This window comes from Urocampus carinirostris, chromosome 10, assembly GCF_059441175.1.
Source record: "Urocampus carinirostris isolate Australia breed hairy pipefish chromosome 10, RoL_Ucar_1.0, whole genome shotgun sequence".
In the NCBI taxonomy this organism is placed as follows: Eukaryota; Metazoa; Chordata; class Actinopteri; order Syngnathiformes; family Syngnathidae; genus Urocampus; species Urocampus carinirostris.
In genome coordinates, this window is record NC_142358.1 from 3,331,367 (window position 1) to 3,356,179 (window position 24,813).

General features: G+C 39.2%; 1 protein-coding gene across 1 annotated transcript in view; it reads left to right on the forward strand.

Annotated features, from left to right (window-relative positions):
• Positions 1-23,687, forward strand: part of LOC148357503 (SR-related and CTD-associated factor 4-like) — a 25,764-nt gene extending 2,077 nt beyond the window's left edge. Inside the window, exons 2-18 of the mRNA XM_088346112.1 lie at positions 2,047-2,130; positions 2,306-2,350; positions 2,556-2,717; positions 2,793-2,910; positions 4,873-4,997; positions 5,069-5,209; positions 5,282-5,352; positions 5,449-5,524; positions 5,763-5,858; positions 5,925-6,001; positions 6,121-6,302; positions 7,713-7,813; positions 7,896-8,009; positions 8,070-8,226; positions 8,291-8,391; positions 22,544-22,631; positions 23,019-23,687. Of these exons, the coding sequence (XP_088202238.1) occupies positions 2,047-2,130; positions 2,306-2,350; positions 2,556-2,717; positions 2,793-2,910; positions 4,873-4,997; positions 5,069-5,209; positions 5,282-5,352; positions 5,449-5,524; positions 5,763-5,858; positions 5,925-6,001; positions 6,121-6,302; positions 7,713-7,813; positions 7,896-8,009; positions 8,070-8,226; positions 8,291-8,391; positions 22,544-22,631; positions 23,019-23,395 (2,115 nt within the window). The 3' untranslated portion in view covers positions 23,396-23,687. The remainder of the gene's footprint in view (positions 1-2,046; positions 2,131-2,305; positions 2,351-2,555; positions 2,718-2,792; positions 2,911-4,872; positions 4,998-5,068; positions 5,210-5,281; positions 5,353-5,448; positions 5,525-5,762; positions 5,859-5,924; positions 6,002-6,120; positions 6,303-7,712; positions 7,814-7,895; positions 8,010-8,069; positions 8,227-8,290; positions 8,392-22,543; positions 22,632-23,018) is intronic.
• Positions 23,688-24,813: the final 1,126 nt, after the last annotated feature.

Sequence of the window (24,813 nt, forward strand, 5' to 3'; positions counted from 1 at the left end):
ACTATTATTACAGACTATTCTTACACCATCCCCTGGTCTAAAACCTACATGAGGGCAAAAAAACCCTCAACATGACGAAAATGAAGAAACCTTGAGAAGGGACCGCACATGTGGTAATCCCCCTTCCAGGATGACCAGGCTGCAATGGATGTTGCAATAACAAATAATACGAAGATATTGTCAACAACAAAAATATAGGTTATTCATATGCTATAGAGTAGAAGTGTGTTTTAAGCTTAGATTTAAACATTTCCACTGAGGTTGCAGATCGGATCTCAGGGGGAAGAGCATTCCACAGCACCGGTACGCTGTCGAACCTGCAGAACTCTCCTTGGCTCTTGGAATCACTAGTAGACCAGCGCTTTTAGAACGAAGGCTCCGGACCGGAACATAAGGGGAAATTAAATCTGAAAGATATGAGGGAGCAAGTCCATGCATGATTTTGTATAATACTAAGAGAACCTTAAAATCACATCTTAAGCTAACAGGAAGCCAATGCAGGCTAACTAAAATCAGGGTAATGTGATCAAAATTTCTTGTCTTAGTTAAAAGCCTTGCTGCAGCATTTTGTACCAGCTGAAGGCTCTTGATTTTGGAGTTCGGGAGACTGGAGAGTAGTGCATTACAGTAATCGAGACGGGAGGTAACAAACGCATGAAGTATAATTTCCGCATCTGACTGAGACAACATAGAACGAGTTTTAGCAATTTTGCGAAGATGAAAGAAAGCTGTTCTAGTAATATTCTCCACGTGTGTTTGAAAGGACATGTCGGGGTCAAATATGACACCTACATTTTTTACTGTGTCACTCTGGGTTATCTTACATTGGTCAATGTTTAGAGCAGTTTTTGAAAACAAGTCACGGCATTTAGATGGACCAATAACTAACATTTCGGTCTTTTCAGAGTTAAGGCGCAAGAAGTTGAGTGACATCCATCAACATATAAACATATAGTAGTCACATTCTGTGGGCTTCTCACATGCCAAATATAAATGGCATTTGAAAAGATTGGAGAGAATTGGGTATTTTTCCTACCTGTTCCCTTTGAAGTGCGTTTTTAGTTGCGATTTGTTTTCCTGTCTTGGTCCACTACTGGAAACAGATCTGTTTCATCCCATTTAATGATAAATCAATATGGTAAATTTGGGGTTACTTCCCAAAAGAACCCGTGATAGGTGAAATCCCTGAAGTAGAAATGTTCTTTACTTTTTACAGTTATTATAGAATGAACTATTCTACAATACATTGAAATAACTGTAAGCTTTTATTTTTTTATTTAGTCTTTGCTTAAGGAATACTTTGGGTGTCTTGCATGCTGCAATGACTACACCCAGTGATCAACGTTTTATGAGACACAATTTTTCAATCAAGTTAACAAAAGTGGACTTTTTATTTTTTGCCGTTTGGTTATACTATTGTATACACAGCTAACATAACCAACCAATCTCTCTTGAAGACAAAACTAAATTTAGGCTTCAATTCCTTGCTCCTTGAGGTGAAAAAATATAACTTCCAGTTGCTACTGATACAGGATTTTGGAAAGAAGCTCACTGACAGTGTGTTGAGTCTTAACAATGGACACACAAAAACATTTTTGGGGGGAGTAAATAGTATTACGAAACTGGAGGGCTTCTCCTTTCAGTACAGGAAAAACAAAACAAAAGTGTGCTAAGCGATAAAAACATATAAAATCATTATGTTAATCATACATAACGTGCATCTTAACAGTGATAGTTTTACAATATGTACATTGTGCTCGTGGACAATGTAGATGAGAGTTAAGAGTGGCTATAAGGTTTTTGTTTTTTTTTTGCGTAAATTCTTCTCCAGCTTTCCTTCATTTGCTTTACTGCAAGATCCGAAACATTACCACTTGTCTCTTATATTTCTGTATTATGAGTAAGTCCAAGAGAGTGGCAATTTGCAAGATTACTATACATCCTTATTTCAGACGGATCATTTTTAATATTTGTCACTCTGATTATGCTTTTTTCATTAAATTTATCATTATTATTTTTTTTACTGATGTGTTCGCAACCCCTCAGTTGTTCTCCATGATTGACATGAAGCCGCCGATATCTCGGGCTAAGATGATGTCTGTCACAAAGGTTGCCATTAAGGCCATCAAGGTAAATAAGCTTTGTTCACAAATGATATGAGAGAACCTTTTGTTATGTTTTTTTACTAAATATTTACTGTACCGTGAAAAGTGTTTCATTATTTTCACGGTGCTGTGGCTTTCTCAGCAATAACTCATTTCCTTTTTTTTTTTTTCTTTTCTTTTTTCTTTTTTTTTTTTACCAGCTCTACAAACATGTTGTCCAGATTGTAGAAAAGTTCATCAAGAAGGTATGTACTCAAGGAAATGTATACGTTACCAAAATATATCTTTTTTTCTGGAGACAAAATGGACACACAAACATTTTTGGCGGGCGTTAAAAGTGACATTAGGTCATGTAAAGTAGATGCTATAATATGCAATCAAGATATCGCTCTAGTTTTGACATGATCTGCTAATTTTTCTTAGTTCCTGAAATTAATTTCTTGTCATCAGTGTAAACCAGAGCTCAAAGTGCCAGGCTTGTACGTGATGGATTCCATCATACGGCAGTCGCGTCATCAATTTGGCATAGACAAGGATGTCTTCGGTCCTCGCTTTTTGAAAAACTTTACAGACACCTTCCAGAATCTTTACACCTGTCCAGAGGACGATAAGGTATAATGTGATTGGGTTTGATAAATAATGTCAAAAGGCTGGAAAGTAAAACCATTTCTTCTGTTTTTGCAACAGAACAAAATTGTGCGCGTGTTGAACCTGTGGCAAAAGAACAACGTATTTGAAATGGACATCATCCAGCCTCTGATGGACATGGCAGACAGCGTGCCCTCACCCACAGATTCAGTTGGAGGTAAAGATGGTCAATAACTCTTGGAGAATTCGGTCTATAAGGAACAACTGATTATAAGCTGCACCCAGCACATTTTTAAAGGAAAAAACTTTTTGTTTATACATTTTTAGCACTTGACTGTTAGCCGCGTGTGCCCACACCGAAACTTGAGATATTAACAAAGGAAGACGGTGCGAAGAAATAGTTTTAATAATATATGGTATCTTAGGCCCCCTTTACATGTTGCCGGCCCCCTGGTGGACTTATGTTAAACTAATATGTTTGTACGATGTCACTAGTTGCTGAAATATGTCATGCCGCATGTCATTGGAAAGCTTAAACTCTTATGTCCGCGAAAATGGCTTTTAAGAAAAGTGCATTTTCTCTGAGTTTTTTTTTTAGTACTTAATCTTAGTGACTAGTGCTGCCTGATTAACCGAAATCCAATCGTTATCGCGATGTGACTTAGTGTGATAGTGTAACTGCTAAACACTGCGTCCTTTTCAAGGATTCATTGTTCCATTTTATTATTTGAGTGATGGAGTGTTTGGCCAACAAGAATTGTCACTTTGCGTGGTTTAACAGCGCCAGCCCATCAGGTTTTAATGGCACCAACCAATAAAGTCAAGGCAAAGTTTGCAAGACGTGTGCACAACTTTGATAGACTGGTGAAAGGTTACAGTCAGTCAAAGAGCTCCTGCACAAATGGCCACCAAAACAAAAGCCACAGCGCATTGCTCTAGTCACTAGTCTAGTGGCTCGCTACATTGAATTGAAATTCATTTATTAAATTAGACTCTGAGGAAAGTCAGGAAAGCGCAAAGAAGAGTTTATCATCAACCGGTGCTGACTGGAATTTTATCACATCCTGGAATTGACTGAAGTGCCGTCGAAAGGGAAAGCCAACAGCTAGGGTAACGACTGCCATCACTGCAGAATGTGGCTAGTCGACAACCCGATATCCATTACCTATGAAACGGTCGACTTGGAGCTTCTACTCGTGGAAAAACGCAAAATTTGTGACCTTTGTATTATAATCATCACAAAGCCCTTGCAGGTGTCTCGGTTACCCGACGCTAGAGTGTAGGTAGCCAGCCTCTCTCTAAATCGGTTTCTTACACTGAAAGGAGTAACCCTCTATTTTTGTTGTACTTTTATATAATGACAATAAAGACAATTTATTTAACTGCCATTCTGTTTTTATTTGTTTATCTATAGTTATTTTGTTACAGTCGTATACTCGGTCTCGAAGGGCATCGTTTCTAGGTAAATTTACATGTCACTAAGTTCTCCCCAAAATTATAACAAGCACAGAAATGAGCTTTTCTTGTTAGACCGCAAATCTCATCGAAATTGCAATACTGGGCTGTTGTTCTGACAGCTTACACCAGCATATCACAGTCGTGCACACAGTCATGCCCACCTGACACACAAGCAAAAAAACACAATCTGCCCCAAGAGGCATCTGCTGTGTGTTTTCTGTTGACCACAATATATGTTGATATCGATGACAATAAAGACAATTCAATTCCAAATCCACAAACCAGTGGACCAGCTATAACCGAAGCCCTAAGTAATCCGTGTTCTCTGTACCGCCAGCCCCTCTTAGATGAAAAGCTGCGCTCTGGGGCCAGTTTTCGGGAATGCGCCATATCGACTAAACAAGGTTCTCTAGAAGGGTGTTTTGTTGCATAGCATGTTGCTTTGCAAACTTGTCCTTGCCTTAAAATGCAGCAAAGACCGGCCAAAAAACATCCTATTCCACACCCTAAAGTGAAAACATTGTGAGGCTATGTTCTACTCTAGAGGTTTTTTACATTTTGTATTGTGATTCGCAGCTAAAAAATTGTGACTTTTGTAATCTATGTAGTGCATGCAACCATTCAGCTGTTTCATCCCATGAAACGACTATGTCATGACAAATGGCGGAAATTATGAATATACGTGAGGCAAATTTTTGTTTTGTTTTATCTCCCATATAAGAAGTTCCAGCAGAGCTGCAGCCACCCCCTACGACAGCGCCTCCAGTCCAACCTCCATCACAGATGGCGACTTCAGATGCTTTAGCTGCTGTTGCCCAGCTGTTCCAGTCCCATCATGGTCAGCAGGTGAGCGTACTGTAAGATGTTTTACTAAAGATGAATAATTGGTTATAAAGCCGAATTTTGTTTTTCTGCAGATTCAGAAATTGCTTCAGAATTTACAACAGGCTGAAAACAAAAACAATGCCAACAGTACAAATGAGCCAAAGGCTGAGCAGTTGAATGTGGCCCAGCCCCAAAAGCCTCATGTGCACGGACAAAGAAACACCCTGGCTGAGGTAGTTGGAAACTTGAAAAAAAACATCTCACTTATTATAACTTTTGTAATTAAAGAATCTGAATTTCCACAGAAACTACTAGACACGTTTGATTATGATGATGAGCCTGAAGATGAAGCTACAAATCATACAGCAGGCTCTTTGTATGTAACTTTTTTTAATCATGCTGTAAAATATCACCTGTTACACAAAAACAAGATGTGTGTCAATAAAAACAAATTTAAAAAAAATTCTGATAGAGACATCCCTGGACAGACGCACCCCATGGAAATTGCACAACTAATTCCTGTTGGACAAAATGCAGGCCGCCTTGAGGTATCAATAAAAAATGAGAATACAACCCGCTATGTCATAATAATGTTGTGCGTTTTATATTTTAGTCAACTTTACCTAAACTTATATATAAAAATGTACTTTAAAAACTGCTGCATATAGTGAATAATTTAATCAAATATGCAGTAACGAGATGCATGTCGTATTTTATCTCATCTAGAGAACCAACTAAGCAGATAAGTTTGGGGAAATGCTAATTGACTGGTGTTTTTTTTCCAAGACTCATCACTATGCCAGCATTGCCAATCATAACCAGCCAAACATGATGCCCGAAGAACACCATTCCAACAGTGTCACCCATAGCTCCATATTACAGGTAACACCACCGCTCACCAAATTGAGTTTGAATACCATTTACACTCATTATTTCATCGTCTAACAGACAAGTTCAAAGGAGCCACCAATGCATAGAGAAGTCAGACATGATGCCCGACAAAATCAAATAAGATCTAGATCCAGGTAAGTGCAAGAATGTGTTATCTTAATTAGCTCTGTGGTTTGAGAGGGTCCTACTATGTTTTTATAAATCACACTCCTAGATGAATCTGTAGTTAACCAACTTTAATTGTTTAATATAGATCTCCAAGGAGAAGACGATCACGTTCGTCATCGCGCTCAAGGAGGCACAGGCGCTTGCGTTCTCGATCAAGTTCCAGAGAGCGACGTAGGCATTCCCGTTCGCAGGACAGAATTGAGAAAGAGAACGATAGAAAGCGCCGGCAGAAAGGTCTTCCAAATATCAAGAACCAGACACTTAGTGGTATGTGCTTGCATTTCTGTGAATAGATTAAAATAAAATTTTAAGTCATGGTTTACGGCTCCTTTAACTGCCTGAGTGGTTGGACGCCACGTCTCGTGGTGTGTATTGGGCAATTGCAGTCTCCAGGATGTTGGGGCTAGAGTTTTGTTTCCCCACATAAAACAGGTACTGGTTTCCATAGTTACCAGTAGCAGCAGAAGTTTCCTGGTCTGACTCTGATACAGCCCCTTTATCATCTGGTCGCTGTTATTTGATGTAAAGTGGCTGGGTGTCTTGATAACTAGATCCCTTTCTTCTGAAACTTTTTGAGTATCACATCTTACAACACGCATTTCATCGCTTGTGGCTTTCATATTTTTGTTAAACTAACTCTGTGGTGATGACGTTATGTCCATTGCTTTTATGACATATTAAAGGCCCAAAAGCTCTTTGTCCGGTAAAGGACTTTGCGTTACGTATATTTTTGTATATATTTTTTTTTAAATATTTTTTTTCTACAATAAACTTATGTCTTTATATGAATGATTAGATGTATAAAAAATGAAACGGTTCTTTAAAAAATAAATTATTAAAATAAGTTACATCAGTAAAGATGGGTGTCACCATGCTGTACTTGCCCAAGACACACCCCAGGAAATGGTTTCCATACGACCCTAGTGGTTAAGGGATCCAACCAACCAAATACATAAACAATGCAATACAATGCTTTCGTCAAAAATACATAAATAATATTCCAGCTAAAGTTTTCCCTTAAAAACATAAATAAATACAAATTAGACAACCAATGTACACACACTCACTGCCTTCAGGAAATACGTCACTTTAACACTTTAGTACCAACATAAGCAAACCATGCTCATTGCTTAATCATCTACATTCTCAGGACTCAGAACTTTTGTTTACAAAGGTACCACATACACTATATGACTTAAGTGTCCGCACTGTCCATGTGTCGTACTATCTACTTGTGTATCTTAGTGTAGTGTGTCCTAGCATAGTGTTTTTTAATCTTCTAGACACTGAGGGCTGAGAGAATGGTAATTTCAATTCTCTGTTTATGCTGCAGAATTGACAATAAAGCTTACTTTGATAACTAGACGTGAAATAAAAACACTCACCCAGTGACTGCCAACAACTATCTTTCTCGATTTTTAAGGGAGCATGACCCAAGCGAATAGCAGGACAGCATTTTATGACATCGACATCTTAGAGATTTAAACTCCCGCTAAATGTAATTTTAAACTGAGCACAGGGAAAATGTGTTGTTGATGTAGTATAGCGGGTAACATGCTGTAAGGTGGACCAAAAAAACCCATCTTATTCCACACCATGAAGTGAAAACATATGATGGAGTCTCCCACTCCCGGGGGTCTACTTTACAGAGGCATTATTTTTTTGGTGTGTTTATAGTGTGCAGCACAACGCTTTGGGTTGGCCAGCTGGACAAAAGAACCCAGAAGTCAGACGTCATGTCCCTCATGGAAGAATTTGGTCAGATTGAGTCTGTCAACGTAAGTGTTTTCCATGCAGATCAAGGTTATCACGGACTTTTAAGGTATTTCAACTCACTTTTTAATTTTCAACTGTTTGCAGATGATTCCCCCGAGGGGGTGCGCTTATATCGCAATGGTCCACAGACTTGATGCCTACACGGCATTGAACAAGCTTAGTCGTGGCTCGTACCAAGTCAATCAGAAGCCTGTGAAGGTAGAGCTCTGTCATCTAGCCTTCATTTACAATTGTCAATTAATTTATGATTTATTCTAGATTGCCTGGGCTTTAAACAGAGGCATAAAAGCGGCACACAAAAAGTACTGGGACTTGGAGCAAGGAGTAACCTACATACCCTGGGCCAAAGTAAAAGCTGAGGAGCTGGACAGCTACCGGGAAGGCGGCCTGCTGGACCCTGACACACTCACTGAAGGTAAATAAAATTTTGAGTTCATTTTGTGCTCGTTCTGTTTTCTTCATTGTATCTTATTGGTCAGAGTGGAAAAATGCTCTGGGTCTTAACAAGCAACACACTGCGGCCGCGAACGGCGTGGTGGAAAGAGTGGTGGCAGACGGGACCGTCGAGGCTCAGATTCAGGTAACATTAATGCTGTCATTAAAATCTGTCTTTCTATCACTGCTTTTGTTTTACTGCCGCTGGATTGGCCTCTCTGTTTGAGAGGCTCTTTTCATAAGTGCGTGACATGGGGAAAATAAAATGTAGTTTCTCCAAATAGTCAAGCTTATGTGAATGAACCTCATTTTTTTACACTGAAGTCACACAAACTTGCCAAATGATTGAACTTGATGCTAAAACAAATATCTTCAGCTTGAAAAGACTGCACAGTTGTCACTCAAATTCTGTCTAGAACTGTAAATGAAGAATCTTGCATTTGCTTTTTTAAACATATTATTTCAAATGGGTGAAAATGCTGGTCGTAATTGCTCAAAAAAATATTTTAAACGGGTATTTACTTAAAAAGTATTTGAGGCGTGAATATAATCCATTAATGGAAGATTTATGTTGTCACGAAAACGTTTCATTTTTTCTGCCAAATTATTTTTAGATGGCAAAATTATCCCAATATTTCCTCAGTTGTGTGTGTTGAATAAAGTGGGTGTGAAAGGGTGTTTGATGAGGAATACAATTGTCCTTCCTAATGCTGATTTTCTTTTTTTAAATCTAAAGAATTTACAGCTCCGAAATAGACCCACATCTAACATGTACAAGATACCAATTAATATTAAAGCTTTCGTTATTTATGTGTATTTTTAAAGATTTAACAGTGCCCAAGCAATACCCATGGAGTTAATTTTTTTTCCTCTTCTACAATGGATTTTAAAATGTTTTTTTTACAAATGTATCACTAATCAGATTATTGATCAGAATATGAATCACTAGTTTGACTAGAAGGACCTCTAACCAATCCAATTGAAGTTTTTGGCATCAGTTTGCCTTTATACATTGCCACTGATATTCAGTAAACACTACAGCCATCTACAAAGTAAATGGATGTTTTCTATCTTCTATTTTGACCTTGCTCATCAGTAGTGTAATGTAATTTAACGGCAACAGGAACTAGATAACAAATGTAGATTTGGCAAGAAGATATGTCTCGTTTGAATTGTCAATGAGCATATTTGTTTCATCCGTAATGGACATCAGACTTAAGAACGGGTTTGTGGAGCATTGTGAATGCAGACTCGGAAGGTGGACGGCAATATCAGTGTCTGAAATAATGTCTTCCCGGACACCTCGGCCGGCATCTTTTACGCCGGGCGTACAACTTACAAAACGTCTCCGCCCGGGTTGCCGACAACTTTTTCAAAAAAAGGAGAGAAAAAAGAAAGATTTTTTTTTTTCACATCAAGCGTTTGCTTTATTCCGATTTTGAAAACTTCGTTTGGTTTGGAAATTTCTGAATTTCAGTTTGTTTGGCAATTTGCATTCTCGGCAGCCAATCAGAAGCCTACATCGAATACTTTGCTTCTGGACTTTCCCGAGCGTTAAAAGGTCGTGCATTTGCATATCATTTTCCAAATTAGATGCACAGAGAACACAAGAAAAATGGAAAGTGGTTAGGAATCAAGCCAAAACTTCAGCCCTAGAAGAAAGATTCAAAAGAAGCTAACAAAATTTATGATGCTACAAAACGTAAATGTACATTTAAAGCTTTGTGGAAAGAGGAGTTCATGTGGCTTGTAGCAGACGACGCAACGCAAACATTGCATGAATGAAGATGAGTAAATACAGGTACATACTGATGGCAGATGGAAACCAGCGATGTCATACACATGCAATTAATGTTATAAGTAGATTTATAATAAACTTAATTTTAAGTGTTGTTCTGTTATATATTCTGATTATCAAACCTTAATACTTTGCAATAATGGCTTTTTTTGCGATTAGTCGTCTTATTCTGTTTCAAGTTGTGAAAAATGGGGCAGGCAACTTTATGGCTGTGCAGGCAACTTTTCAGAGTTGTTTGCCCTGGTGTCCGGTAAATTTTTGTCATGAGTTTCAGACACTAGCAATATGTTCAAGCAATTTTTGCAATGAAAATTTTCAGAAGTTAAAATGTCCGGGGAGTAAAGTTTGGCCATGGAAGATGATTTGTAGTTTCTGTTTATGATTCTGAGCACTGACTTGGATACAATGTAAGATATAATGCCACAACAGTAGTCCCTCGTCATTATGCAGAATGACTTTTGTGTCCTCTGTGCATCACAGATTTTGTGATTTTCGAGTTATTGCTTTAACCTGTGCTATGGACTATAAAAATATGCTGGGTGACGGAAACTGCACGTACAAAGTAATGTGCCATTGCGAGCGGATAATTTGTGTTACACTACTTTGCAGAAATTCACTTAATTAGTGTGGTTATTAAACGATTAAAGATCGAAAACCAAAGGTAATAATAGTTATTTTGAATCGTCTTTGTCTTTGATAACAGCATGAACATTGTTTACAGCAAGATTAAATCTGGTGGTCCAGGATAAACACCTAAAAGAGAAAAATAAGATACAACTTTTTCTAAAACAAATAAGCAAATATCAACTAGTGCTTGGAGCCCTGCACAAGTTGTGAGTGCATCAACAGTGCAATATAAAATATAGTGCTAAGACAGATAATTTACAACGTGAGATCAAATACCAATATAAACAATCTAGTGAATGGGGTTTACTCCCAGTAACTTGATAAAATGGCTTTTCTGGAAAATTTGCTGGGATTCTCCCTGACCGTGATAATAGCGTCACTGTCAACACAAATGACTTTTTGGGGCGAAGAGAGGAAACTTAACCGGAAAGAGAAAGGTAAGACGATGGAACTTTGGTATTTGAGAGGTATGCTCGTCATTCTTAGTGTTTAAGATGTAACTTTAGTTGGAGTTTAATTTATTTTTCATTTACTGATCATAACATGCAGTTGAACAATTCTTTGCAGATAGAGACTGCCTTGACTTGGGAGATTGTCATAGTATGACTTTATTTGACCCTATATATTTGTAACACTAAACAATTTTGAATGAACTGAATGGAAACTACTGTAGTTCCATTCCAGCCCCCGTGGTGTTTTGTTGACCACTAGGGAGCAGTGTAATGCAGACACAAGAAACGTATTTGGACGACGTTCTCAGATGTAGTACTAAGACCTATCTTTTACTATGTATCATTAGTACCTTTGTTCATCGGCACATTGACGTGTTGTGCAATTTGTAATAAGATACCCATCGTTAAATGTTCTCTGCTGTTCATAAGTGGGGTCTTAAGAATTCTGCATTTGCTATCTGGATTACCTTTGACATTTCATTGTACCCTCCTCGGAATGTGGCGCTGTGCTTCTCCATTGAGCGACGTGGATATTAGTTATTTCTGATTCAAACAGGTAACGCACACAAAATCCAGAACCTAAAATGGGGGAATTTCCAAGTGACATTTTGTGGTGAATCGCGGCTTATATTTATGGTTCCATGTTTTTGTGTTTTAAAACCTACCTTGCAAAGACTGCAGACATTTATTTTTTTAATATTTTGGGGGAGATGGTTCGTCTATAAATATTTCGGACTTGTATTGCCTGGAGGAATATATTTTCGTTAGATTATAAGAGTTTTGAAAAAGAAATGCAAAACAAGGGTTAAGTCGTGACTTTGTTAAACCTTCCCAGTACAATGCCGAGGAAGACCAAAGCTTAGTATAACTTGTCAATTTCTTATGAACAAACCTGGGGAAAAAACTTATTTTGTGTCCCTGTAGCATGGTATGCTGCTTTCCAAAGCACAGAGGAGAGACTGCAGTATAAGGAAAGCAACATATATAAGCTTTCCTGTCAGTACAAAAGAGCTCTTGCTTTTCATTTGTGGTTGCTGGAATGAGCAAATAAATGCTGAAGTCACCCAAGATTTATGGCATTCCTAGAAATTAGTGTTAGTTCTTTTAAATCAGTAAAAGCACTTGACAATGCTATGAAAATATTACATTATTGGTAAAAAAATAAACTTATGCCATAGTAAAAACTGTCATACCTGATATTGAAAGGCATACAGTTCTTTCCATTGTTTCTGTGTTTAGGTTTTAAATAAAACATGATTGAAAAATAATCCAACATTCTTTGCACTTATACTAATTTATTAATGTTTTAATTAAAACTTGTATAAAAACATAGATTTTCTAGCTATTAATTCTTAGTGCGTGAGTCCTTCCCAGCTGTCTACGGGCAGTGGGCAGAAATTACCCTGGACAGGTTTCCAGCCTTTGTGGGGCTATACAACAACTTGCACTAATTCCTAGGGACAATTTTGACTCTCCAATCAACCTGCCATTCGGGTTTTTGGGAGAAAACTGGAGTACCTGGAGAACCTTCTCAACCATGGTGAGAACGTGTAAACCCCACACTGGGAGGATGATAGCTGGAATTCAATTCGTCACACCTGAACTATGAGATAGACGTTAGCAGTCAGCAACAGTGTCGCCAAAAAGTCAACTAGTTCAGTTTAAACTAGAGCTAAGATCCTAGGCCCCAACCTGCCTCAAAATTTTGTCTGTCGTTCTCGTCCTCTAAATCTCTAAAACCTGCTGAGGGTGGCTAAGCCCTGGAAGTCAGTGACATAATGGTGGACCGGACCGCTGTCGGCGCTGCCGGAAGACGGTCTGCCCCACCATGATGCTCTGTGGAGCAGCGAAGTGTCTGGAAAGATATGCAATACAGTCTGCAGATTTCCTGGCTGGTCCGAGGCTTGGAAAGATACCTTGGCTCCCACTGCACAGGCTATGGATTAGCATTGTCAGCCTTTGATCATCATTAGCGTCAAATAGCCTTACGGGTTCAATAAAGGTTTTAAAAGATCCTGATCAGCTGGGCCGCTAGGATGGTGGATCGTCAGGCAGGGCTCTGTCTTTGTCGCCAATGTTATGTTAAATTAGGCACTTGGAAACCGGCACTGCCGTTTGTCTACAACGGCCATTTTTTATCACCACTTTTTTGGCAACAGCACACTTTGCAGCCGTGACGTCACGCCGTCTTATAGCATTATTACCCTGTGGCTGTGTTTTCACACGACATGTTTTCTGTGGTTCCTTTTCTCTGTCTGAAAGGGCGGGCGTGCTTATCTACACGCGCCATCCCATGCATGTGTGTGCGCGCCGCGTGCACTCGTCAGCCAAAGTCTAGCTTTCTTCCTCTTTCGTCTTCTCCATCCTCAAAACAAAATTGCAAATTCAGCTTTTTTGGGCTCTGTCCTTCACATGAAGTTAATTTCTCGGACTCGGGCCGAGCATTAATACCCCCGGGCCGGATTGGGTCGAGCTGGATTTTTTTTAGGCCTGGTCTTACCTGATGATGATGTTTTAATGTTTTGCCATGTGGACAGTAGTCAAAATGGCATGCAGCCTGTGAACAAAATATTTGGACAACCAAATTCATACCATTCCTATAAAATAAAAATAAACACTTGCAAACATTCAAAAATCGACAAAATAAAAAAACTAAAGTTTTTAGTTGTGATCCTAAAACCGGAGGTGAGTCTGTTGTGCAGCTGCCTGCTTGAGTGAACAAAAGTGCAAAGGAAAACCGTGGAAGATCTTTTTGGATCAAAGAAGGAATTCTCGGCCTGTACCGACCGGAACAAGGACCTTCCTACTGCCGAATGGATGAGACGAGTCTGGTAAGAGCCGGCCCGGTGTGAAAGATTGACTTCTTCACTCACGCCTGTTTTGCGGGACAGAAGTCACTGCTGTTGTTTGCATTTGAAGACATGCTTAATCAAACGCTTTCAAACTAAGTCCTTTTAAGTAGCTACATCGACTCAAAAGTTAATTTGTTTTGAAATCATTTTTATATGTTTTAAAATACTATATAATAAAGGGTCAATGAAATGATCAGGTCACCAACCTTTTGAATCCAAGAGCATTTTGTCACCGATGACCACTATGTTGTTACTATGTTATCACTAGATTGTAGTCATTTGAATTTGGTAAAAATGGGCCCGGTCAACCACTAAAACATCAGCTTTGCTAGGTTGACCACTGAAAAACATCGTTAACCTTTTAAGTATTAATATTAAAAGGGATCTTTTGCGTTATTTGACCACTTGATGTCATTGTATGGTGTCTTGTGAGCGAAATCAAGGACTTAAACGAGAAAGAAAACAAAGGAGACTCAAAGTGCCTTTTTTTGCCCATCATTCTTTAGTGTCCTCTTGGTACCTGTAGCAGTAAGTAGGTGGGGCTCATATGTCAAATAAATGCTAACATTTCAATGTATGGGCATTTGTATAAATATTATTAATGCATGTTTTAGAGCAGGGTCTCCAACTTCTTTTAAGCTGAGAGCTGTTTTTGGGTACTAATCAGTGCAAAGGGTACCCAGTTTGATATTCATTTCTAAAATAACTTGTTTTTAATATGTTATTTCAAGGTTAATTATCATAAGAATGGTTAGACTATCAACGACTTTGTTTTTCTTTTTACATTTTTTACTAGAACGACAAGAATGATCCGGCACTGGTGAGCAATTTTCAAAACAGTTTTGCTGGAGCCTCAGCTATCCTTAGGAACCACGCTGGTGCCTGATGGTACCATGTTATACCTCTGTTTTAGAGAAATAATGTCCTTATATGCTTCTCTAGGCAACCATATTCTGGCTGCCCTTCAGGCTTATAAGGCACTGGTAGGAACCCTGAACAATAGTGGAAGTTTTCCCAATTTAGAAAAAATGCATGCCTTGGTTCTCTTTTTTGAGTTAGATCAAAAAAAGACTGACTCCTTCACATTTGTGTCACACCCCAAGAAGGCCAAAGGAAAAGCGCTTGGCAAAATTAAGACGCCTGCTTCCAGATATTTTTGCCTGTGAAATAATCAAGCTAGAGCGTCTGCAAAGAACCAAAGGTTGGTGTTAACTGGAGCTGGTGCAAGAGGCTCCTAGTAAGTCCAGTAAAGGATTGCAAAGCTATTTATTTAACATGCAGCTACAAATTGCAGCTAGTGCCAAGGCATAGCCTGCAGCTACGAGGCCAACATGAGTGGCAAGAGAAGGAAATGGTGGCGAAAACAATTGGAAGTCACCTGATGGGACTCAGCCGTATGTTGCAATTGGCCGTTATAAGCTTAACGCACCAAAGGGACAAGCTACTTTAGCAAAATTCTCGTCGCGCTTCAGCAGAAGTAAAATGGGGTCCAAATGCCGGAAGCACGGTAGCGGACACACAAAAAAAAGTCATCAACACCGCCCAAAAGATCATCAGTTTCTTTCTGCCCAATCCAGAAGACATTGTGCCGGCCATCGATACTATAGCAGAGCCATTAACATTTTAAAAGACAATTCCCATCCCGGCCACCTCCTCTTGGACCTGTTTCCCTCTGGTAGGTGCTACTGGTCCCACAAAAAAAGGACAAACAGGCTCAAGGACAGCTTTTTCCCCAGGGCCATCACAACCCTAAATGAACGCACAGAACTGTTAAAACATTTTACGACAATTTTGGCTTTATTTCTCCTGCCAAATAAAACATATGTATATATATATATATATATATTTGGGTATGTAGGGGTTCTTGAAACCCTTAAAAATGTTTGAATTTTAATGTATTTTCAAGGTCAGGAAAATGTTTGAATTGTTGGTGAAGTGTTTGAAATTGTTGTCATTGCCATATTTCTCGGCAGTCTGACTCTAGCTAGACAACGCAATAAATGAAAAAAAACAGGACGTAAAAATGACGCAGACACGACTGCTTTAATGGCTTGTCATGATGTTGTCATGAGAAGCGTCGCCGCTCCCGACTGGTCGCACTCAAGAGGACAGCTCTAATTAGAAAACAGGCTCTTTTGGCTCAGCTCACTAAGAAGAGGCTCTTTCAGTTCCAAATCGGCTCTTCGTTTGTTTGGTTTTTTGTTTTGTTTTTTATGAAGTGTTATCAATAACAACTCATTATGCACCCAGTTATTATACAAAATATGTGTTAGCAGCAAGATGGTGACTTATTTTAGTTATCAAAGTTAAAAAAAAAAGGCGTTCTTTTGTTCAGTGCTGGATTTCTTTGAAGGTACCTGAAAAGTTGGCCTTGAAATTGCTTAAAGTGCTTGAATTTGGTTATGAAAAACGTGTCCCAACCCTAAAATATACATACTTTGTGAATTATATAATTTTTTTTAATCGCTGCTGCTTAATGATATTGCACTACAGTGGAACCTCGGTTCTCGACCATAATCCGTTCCATTTCTTTGTACGATCACCAAAGTCGTTTTTTCCCATTAAAAGTAATGTAAAATTGTTTTAATCCGTTCCAACACCCTTAATGTTTACCACGAAAGTAAACATGAAGCTACCCCAGGCTAATCGTACGTTCGCGTTACCCTTTTAGCTTTGTAGCTAACTTTTAAGCTCTTTAGCAAGCTATCTAGCTGACATTTCGTTTTTGCTAGTTATCAAGTCTAATTTTGGTCTTCCTTCTAGATAGCAATTTCGCTTTTTATTTTTTTTATTTTTTTCCTAACTGGGTATTCATTTGCCTTTTTACTCTTCTAGCTTGTTATCCAATTCCCTTTTAGTTTACCTGGTTTATCTTTTCAGCTAACTATCAAACAACCTTTTAGCTATTTAGCAAGTTGCTATTTTAGGAATTTACATCAAACTTGGTGCACTTTGCGCTAATTAGTAAAAAAAAAAGTGTGTCTGCGTTAGAAAAAGCTTATAGACCCCCTGGTTTACACCAAGAAGGGTTGCAACAGCATTCACATGGAGCCTTTAAGATTCCCGTTAAAAATGGCGTTAGTGAATGTTACATTGGAGGATTGGAAACCATCAAACGACAACAAATGTATTATACAAAGGAGGAATCTGACTTTAAAAAGGACAGGAAAGCCACGTTCTCTGCAGCTGGCAGGAGCTGGGACACTTGGTTTATCCTCTGGAGCAGGTGAGCTGAGGTCCATTGCCAGCTAAGCCTTTCATTCACATCTATGAGAAAATGCAAACTCAACACAGGAAGAAAACAGTTTTGAACTCTGCAGGCCCATAAACTAACACTGGCTGAAAAGTACACTTTAAATGCAGAGTGTTTTTGCTTGTGATTTTGACAGCATATTTTCCACAAAAACAACTTTATCAATAGTTTACTTGGTGTATTTGACATTTTTAAAGTTATTCTTACTTTTTAATTGCAACTAACATGGACTGTATCTCACTTAGCCACTAAAAGGCACTGCATTGTCTGGAACAGTGATACCAGCTTGGGGGCAGGAAGCCAGTCAAACATGGCGCAAACCTAAGTGGGGATTCAACAGTGTTAAAGAAATAGAAATTTATCAACCCATCTTTTTTTTAAATATAAAGAAATCAACATTGGATAGTTTATTTTGCCTGGTTTTCAAATCAAGGGTTTCATTTTTCTTTTTTACTGGATGAATGTTTTCTTGTACCACTCTGAGGCACTGAATATTACACACTGTCCCTTTAACTTGTGGTTAAAAAAAAACAAAGGGGCAAAATGGTCATTATATATACTTATATATACACACATATATGTTTTTTTATTTAGGCACAACACAAAAAAACATCTACAATACAACATGTTAGCTGAGCTTTAAAGGGCCTACTCATACATATTCCATGGTTATTCCTCGCAGAGAAGACATAATCACAATCCCAACAAGAAAACGGCACCATACAAAGGAAAATTAGAAACCATGAAATGACGCTTCATACTTATCATGGTATCACTAGTGACTCCTATAACATACATCTAAATGAAATTGATATAGTTATCTTCTTAGCTATATTTATCTGGAATGTTTATAATAATAATAATAATAATTTCCTTGTATTGTCATTCTGTGTAACAATGTACACAACGAAATGTCGATTGCACCTGACCCGTTGTAGCGAGCCGATGCAGCCGCAGCCAACAGAGGGCGCCGCCGACCACTTTTTATGTCTTAGGAATGACTCAGCCGGGGCGCGAACCACCGACCTCCCAGTCTCAGAGCGGGCGCCTTACCATCTAGGCTATAGTATATGATTTTTAAAATCATATAAATAGCGGATATTTTTAAGGTCATCATCTACAAGACAATGTTTTTTGACGCACAAGAGAAAAACGAGCTGCACTTCAATATGTTTACTTGATGTTGCTCGCCAAAGCCAAGCGCCCCTGGAACTATATTCCTATGTCTTTTTTCCTCTCGCTTTAATTTTTTACCATTTCTCTATTCTCTATTATTCCTCTATTTCTCTCCCTGTCTCCCTTCCTTTTCTTCTTTTAGTCTTGCCCTCTCTCTATTTCGTTTCTCTTTCCCTCTCCTTTTCTCTCACCGTTCCTCTCATTTTCTCGCTTTGTCTCTGTTCTCTCTTTTTGCCATCTCTTTGTCCCCTGCACCCTTTTTTCCTTTTCTCTCTTTTTCCCCTTTTGTTTCTGATTTTCTTCCCCTATTTCTCTCTTTTTCTGTCTCTTTCTCTCCTTTCTCTCCTCTCCTTTTTTCTTCCTCTCTATTGTTTGCCCTCTATTGTGCTCTTCCCCCCTCCCTTTTTCCTTCCTTCTCCCTCTTATTCTGTCTCCCTTGTCCTCGCCCTATTTTTTTATCTCTTTACTTCTCTCTCTTTTGCGCTCTTTCTTTTTAACCTACTAGTCCGGCCCCCAACAGATTTTTGTTTCTAGCATGTGGCCCTTAACTAACATGAGTTCGACAACCCTGGTCTAGATTTTTCCATAAATAAACACCCTAGCTTTGGGTTAGCACAGTGGCCTTTTAATGTTGTGCAAGAATATTCGACCTTGAAGGTCTGGATTCCTCTGAGATGATAATTTTGAATATTTTTTGGTACTTGCTTTGTAATAGGGATTTTTATATTCTATCTTAGAATTTTAACATTTTGGATTTAAACGTATATGTTAAATGCGGCAAAATGAATAATTAATACTCATAAAGGTTTTTTTGTCCAATATATGGATATACTCATATCTGCAATATCTGTTGCTAATTTGGATTGTATGCAATTTATATAAGGTATCATGGCTAATAATCACTTTATGAAAAACTATACTCTTAACTTTTTAACATCACCAATCTATATTGTACATCAATGTCTTTTGGGGGATTTCCCAAATATCTTTGTTTTTTAAATACATTTTGTGATAGTTTGTTTTTTATCAAACCATTCTCTAAGTTCTACGTTTATTTCGGCAGGTTTAATAGTGAGTGTCAGAAATGTGCTCGGTTTAGGTTTTATTTCTACCTTATAAGGTCACACATTACTAGAGTACCAAAGATTTGTTTTGACATAATTTACTTTTTATGTTTATAGTTTTCAAACAGAAACCAAAAATCTTATTTATAACGTTAAACAAGTTATCAGTTAAAAAACATAATTCATATTTTTTTCTTTTCAGATAAACTTATGCTCAGTGGGCCCCAAAAGGTCCCTGGGCCATAGTTTGAACATTTGCCCTCGTGAAATGCATTCAGTTTCAATTATACAGGGGGAAAAAACACAACAAATATAATGTTAAAAACAAGTAAACGATACATTTACATTATCAAAAAAATATTTTTAAATTAACTTCTGGTGCTGTCTCATATTAGGCGGTTTGTTAGATTTGATGCTGAAACCCATTTTTGTTACTTCCTTTTTTTTGCAATAAAGTTGTCTTAGCTATCCCACCATCTGAAAAACTGCCTTCTGAGTTAATTTCATGGCTTGTTATTAATTAGTTGGAATATTGTAGTGGTTATTATCAAGAGGGTTGACATTTTGCATCAGCATTTCTAACCGACTTTAAAAAAGGGTGTGCTGTGATTGGTTGTCTACTGAGCCTTGGGCTGCAAAATGGCTGTCCTTTGAGATGGACTAAAGAGTTGGAATTTGACGCCTATTTTTTTTTTTTACATCTGAATGTGGTGTACAGGGCATGATGGGACACACGTGTTGTTGTGAGAGAACAAAACAATCAGGTTGAGTTTTCCTTTCAAGAAATTTGTAATACGTTTTCTTATATGAAGATAGATTAACACTAAAGCAAAGCCCATTATTAGAAATTACCTTCTCGGCAAGAAATTAAATACAGATTTTGGAAACATTAAAACAATTGTTCTTTGTCCATAAATATGACATTATTTATTTAAAAATACTTTTTAATTTTTATTTGGTATTGGGTTTTTAAAGTCCCATCTGTTGTAATTCAGAATAATGTAATATGAATAGAGTGATCATCTCATTAGCCACACCGCTTATCCTCAGTAGGGTCGCGGGGTTGCTGGAGCCCATCCCAGCAATCATCGGGCAGTGGGCAGGGGACACCCTGAACTGGTTGCCAGCTAATCGCAGGGCACATGGGGACAGACAACTCACTCGCTCATTCACACCTAGGGACAATTTGGACCGGCCAATTCACCTGAAATGCATGTTTTTGGAATGTGGGAGGAAACCGGAGTGCCCGGAGGAAACCCATGCAAGCACGGGGAGAACATACAAACTCCGCACAGGATGTCTGGAGCTGGATTTGAACCCACGCAGGAGGTTCCCAAGACATGAACTGTGCCTCACATGCGCTAACCACTGCGCCGCCGTGCTGCCCTAGAGTGATCATTTTGTTATTAAATTGGAATTTTTTTCTTGACTTAATAACCATTGTCAAATTGCACTTCGGGCAGCACGGCAGAGCAGTGGTTAGCGCGTGTTTTGCACAGTTCTGAGGTCATGAGATTGAACCCCCTGTGTGGAGTTTGCATGTTCTCCCCGTGCGTGCGTGGGTTTCCTCCGGGCACTCCGGTTTCCTCTCACATTCCAAAAACACGTCAGGTTAATTGGCCGGTCTAAATTGTCCCGAGGTGTGAATGAGCGAGCGAATTGTCTGTCCCTGTGTGCCCTGCGACTGGCTGGCAACCAGTTAAGGGTGTCCCCTGCCCACTGCCCGGAGATAGTGGGGATGTGCTCCAGTACCTCCGCGACCCTACCTAGGATAAGCGGTGCAGATAATGAATGAAGGAAAATTGCACTGAAACATACACAAGTAAATAATCTTTCTGATACACACACACACACGCATATATATATATATATATATTATAAAATATCTTCAGACAAGAGTAAGGTAATGAGGTGTTAGAGAAGGCTAGCTCTTACCTCTAATGTGTATGTACAGTGTATATATGCACAGAAATTATAATAATAATGTATTTTAAACAATGTACATAAGTATATACGTTCAGAAAATGATATTTAATTAATGTAATTTGTTTTTCTTTTTTTTGTAAAATTTGATGTAAAATTGTATTTCAAAGATACAAATGTAAAATATACTTATTTTTGTTATTTATTGTTTGATATGTTACCAATGAGGGCAGCACGGCGGCGCTGTGGCTAGCACATGTGCGGCACAGTTTTAAGGTCTTGGGAACCTCCTGTGTGGGTTCAAATCCAGCTACCGGACTTACTGTGGGTTTTCTTTCGGGCACTCCGGTTTCCTCCCACATTCCAAAGACATGCATTTCAGGTGGATTGGCCGGTCCAAATTGTCCATAGGTGTGAATGCGCGAGCGAGTTGTCTGTCCCTGTGTGCCCTGCGATTGGCTGGCAACCAGTTCAGGGTGTCCCCTGGCCACTGCCCGATGATTGCTGGGATGGGCTCCAGCACCCCCGCGACCCTACTGAGGATAAGCAGTGCAGCTAATGAGATGAGATGTTACCAATGAATGCAACATTGCGTGTACACTATTTTTCCTCAATGCTTTTGTATGCGCAGGGGTTGAAGTTTTTGCAATAAAAAGTTAACAATAGGTAAAAGGTTCATCAAAGGTGGCACGGTGAGTGGTTAGCGCGTCTGCAGCACAGTTCCGAGGTCATGCTATCAAATCCAGCTACCATCCTTCCTGTGCGGTGTTTGCATGTTCTCCCTGTGCCTGTGGGGGTTTCCTCCGAGCACATTCCAAAAACATGCATGTCAGGTCAATTGGCCGGTCCAAATTGTCCCTATGTGTGAATGAGCGAGTGACCTGTCTGTCCCTGTGTGCCCTGCGACTGACTGGCAACCAGTTCAGGGTGTTCCCTGCCCGTCATTCGAAAACAGCTGGGCTCAAAAATCCCTGTGACCCTATTGAGGATAAGTGGTGCAAATAATGGATGCATGGAAGAGGTTGATCATTTTAAGTTTTGCTGGTTTTTAAGTTGTCGTTTTAATGCAAAATTTTTATTTGACACTCTTTTGTCGTCAGAAGTGTTTTTTGCAGCATTTTGAATATAGATATTTTTTTGTGTTTTTTGCAGGTTCTCGCACCCCTGGTAGGCCAACCCCCGGGCAGGCTGTCTCCTATTTCCTCAGCACCCGACTTGAATCCCGATACCGCAACAGCAGGTAAGACTTTGGGCCTGACCAATGGTGTCCAATGTGTGGCCTGGGGGATTTTTAACAGTCTTCACATGATTGCAGAAATTAGCTCCGTCTTTCAAGCTAGTTTCATTTCTAGGCCGAAAACTAACGCTGTCTTCTTCTGAGGTTAAAATATCTGTATTTTGTATAGCTAGTCGCACTTTTTCCTATGCTAAAAATTAGTTTTCTGTGGTAAAAACTTGCGTATTGCACCGAGCTAGTGTCTTTTTCTGCATCAAAAACTAGCGTTCTATTCTTCTGTGGCAAAAATGTGAGTAGAAAAAGTGTTATCATCCAAAAATGGGGTTTTCTCGCAAAACTGCAAAGAAAAACAAAATAATTTCAGCTTTTTTCTTGCCTTTTTTTGTACAGCTGTCAAATCCCCCATGACACCAAGACCCAATGCCATAGGAGACAAGTCTTTGGACCCCAAACTTCAAGCACCCCCAACTCCCATTCTGCATTCCCCCCCAAGTGGAGCCCCTCCCATGCGTCCTCACCTGCAACCTTCTTACCTGTCGCCTCCTCACGGGCCCCCTATGATGCCACCGGGGCCCCCCATGATTCCTGCAGGGCCGATGTTCCCCCGGGAAAGATTCCGAATGGACTTCCCTTTACCCCATCGACCCCCCATGTTTCCAAGACCCCCTTTTATGCACCCAGGGGCAGGGATGGGTCCGGGACTTTTTAGGGGGAGGCCTGAATTTCGGGGTCCTCCCTTTCGACCCCCTAGGGGAGACTGGATCTAAACTTCACCTGGATTTTACATAAAAACAATAACAATACTTCCTTTCATCCTGTAAATACTGTACATGCTAGCCACCGTTTGCTAACCTTTTTGTATATTTCAATGAAAATAAATCAGGTTTATCTGCTAAAAAAACTTTATTGACAATGCTTACGTCAAAAAAATGTGTTTTGTTTAGTCGCTTCTTGATGTTGAAATGTTTTGGCTGCGACCTCTAGTGGCGAATCACTTGATTAAAATTCGTCGTAGCGATTGTAATTCTGATGTGAATAATAAAAAAAAAGATTCATGAATTGCACTGTTATTTTTATCGTTTACCATACCTGTTAGTGAGTAACGCGCTTTTTTTTTACCTGAAAAACAGAGTTCGTATGGGTGCCTTAAATCCTTGTATTTGATTGTTATGTATTCAATGTCAGCAAAATGCTTGAATTCTGGGTTGAGTGCTTGAAAATGCTTTAAATTATTTCCATTGCGAGTTATCTGTCAGTCTGACTCGAGAGACCACACTTTTAAATGAAGGAAAAGGAAAAACTTTGTGAAAATGACACTGATGGTGGCTCCAGTCCGCATTATCGAGTTGTCATGTGAAGCATTACTGTCGTACCCAAGAGGACAAGTTTATTAGACTAGTCATGGGAATTTGGGCTCTTTTTCGAGATAAGTCTCTTTTGGCTCGGCTCACTCAGAAGAGTTGGCTCTTTTTGCTCCCAAACGGCTCCTCTGATTTTTTTTTTTGCGATATACTATCAAAATTAAAACCTCATGCACCAAATTATCTATATCTATCTAATAATTTTCAAGGCTTTGCAGTGGATCCCTAAAAAGCACATGAAATGTAAATTCAAATACAGTATTCACAAGAAAGAGCAGAACGGCGGCGCAGTTCTAAGGTCTTGGAACCTCCTGTGTGGGTTCAAATCCAGCTACCGGACTTCCTGTGTGGAGTTTGAATGTTCTCCCCATGCTTGCATGGGTTTCCTTCCGGGCACTCCGGTTTCCTCCCACATTCCAAAGACATGCATTTCAGGTGGATTGGCCGGTCCAAATTGTCCATAGGTGTAAATGAGCGAGGGAGTTGTCTGTCCCTGTGTGCCTTGCGATTGGCTGGCAACCAGTTCAGGGTGTCCCCTGCCCACTGCCCGATGATTGCTGGGATGGGCTCCAGCACCCCCGCGACCGTACTGAGGATAAGCGGCGCAGCTAATAAGATGAGATATTCACAGAAAATACAGAACAATTTTAGCTTTTTACACACTGATTGGATTTACAATTCACAACAACACAAAACCCCTGAAAACCCAGAACTATAAAATAGAAATTAAATATATTAAACTCTTCAGTGCTGTAAATAAATGATAAAATGCAAAATCATTTGCTTTTTACAATTATATTTTACCAAGTGAGAAACATCCAGGC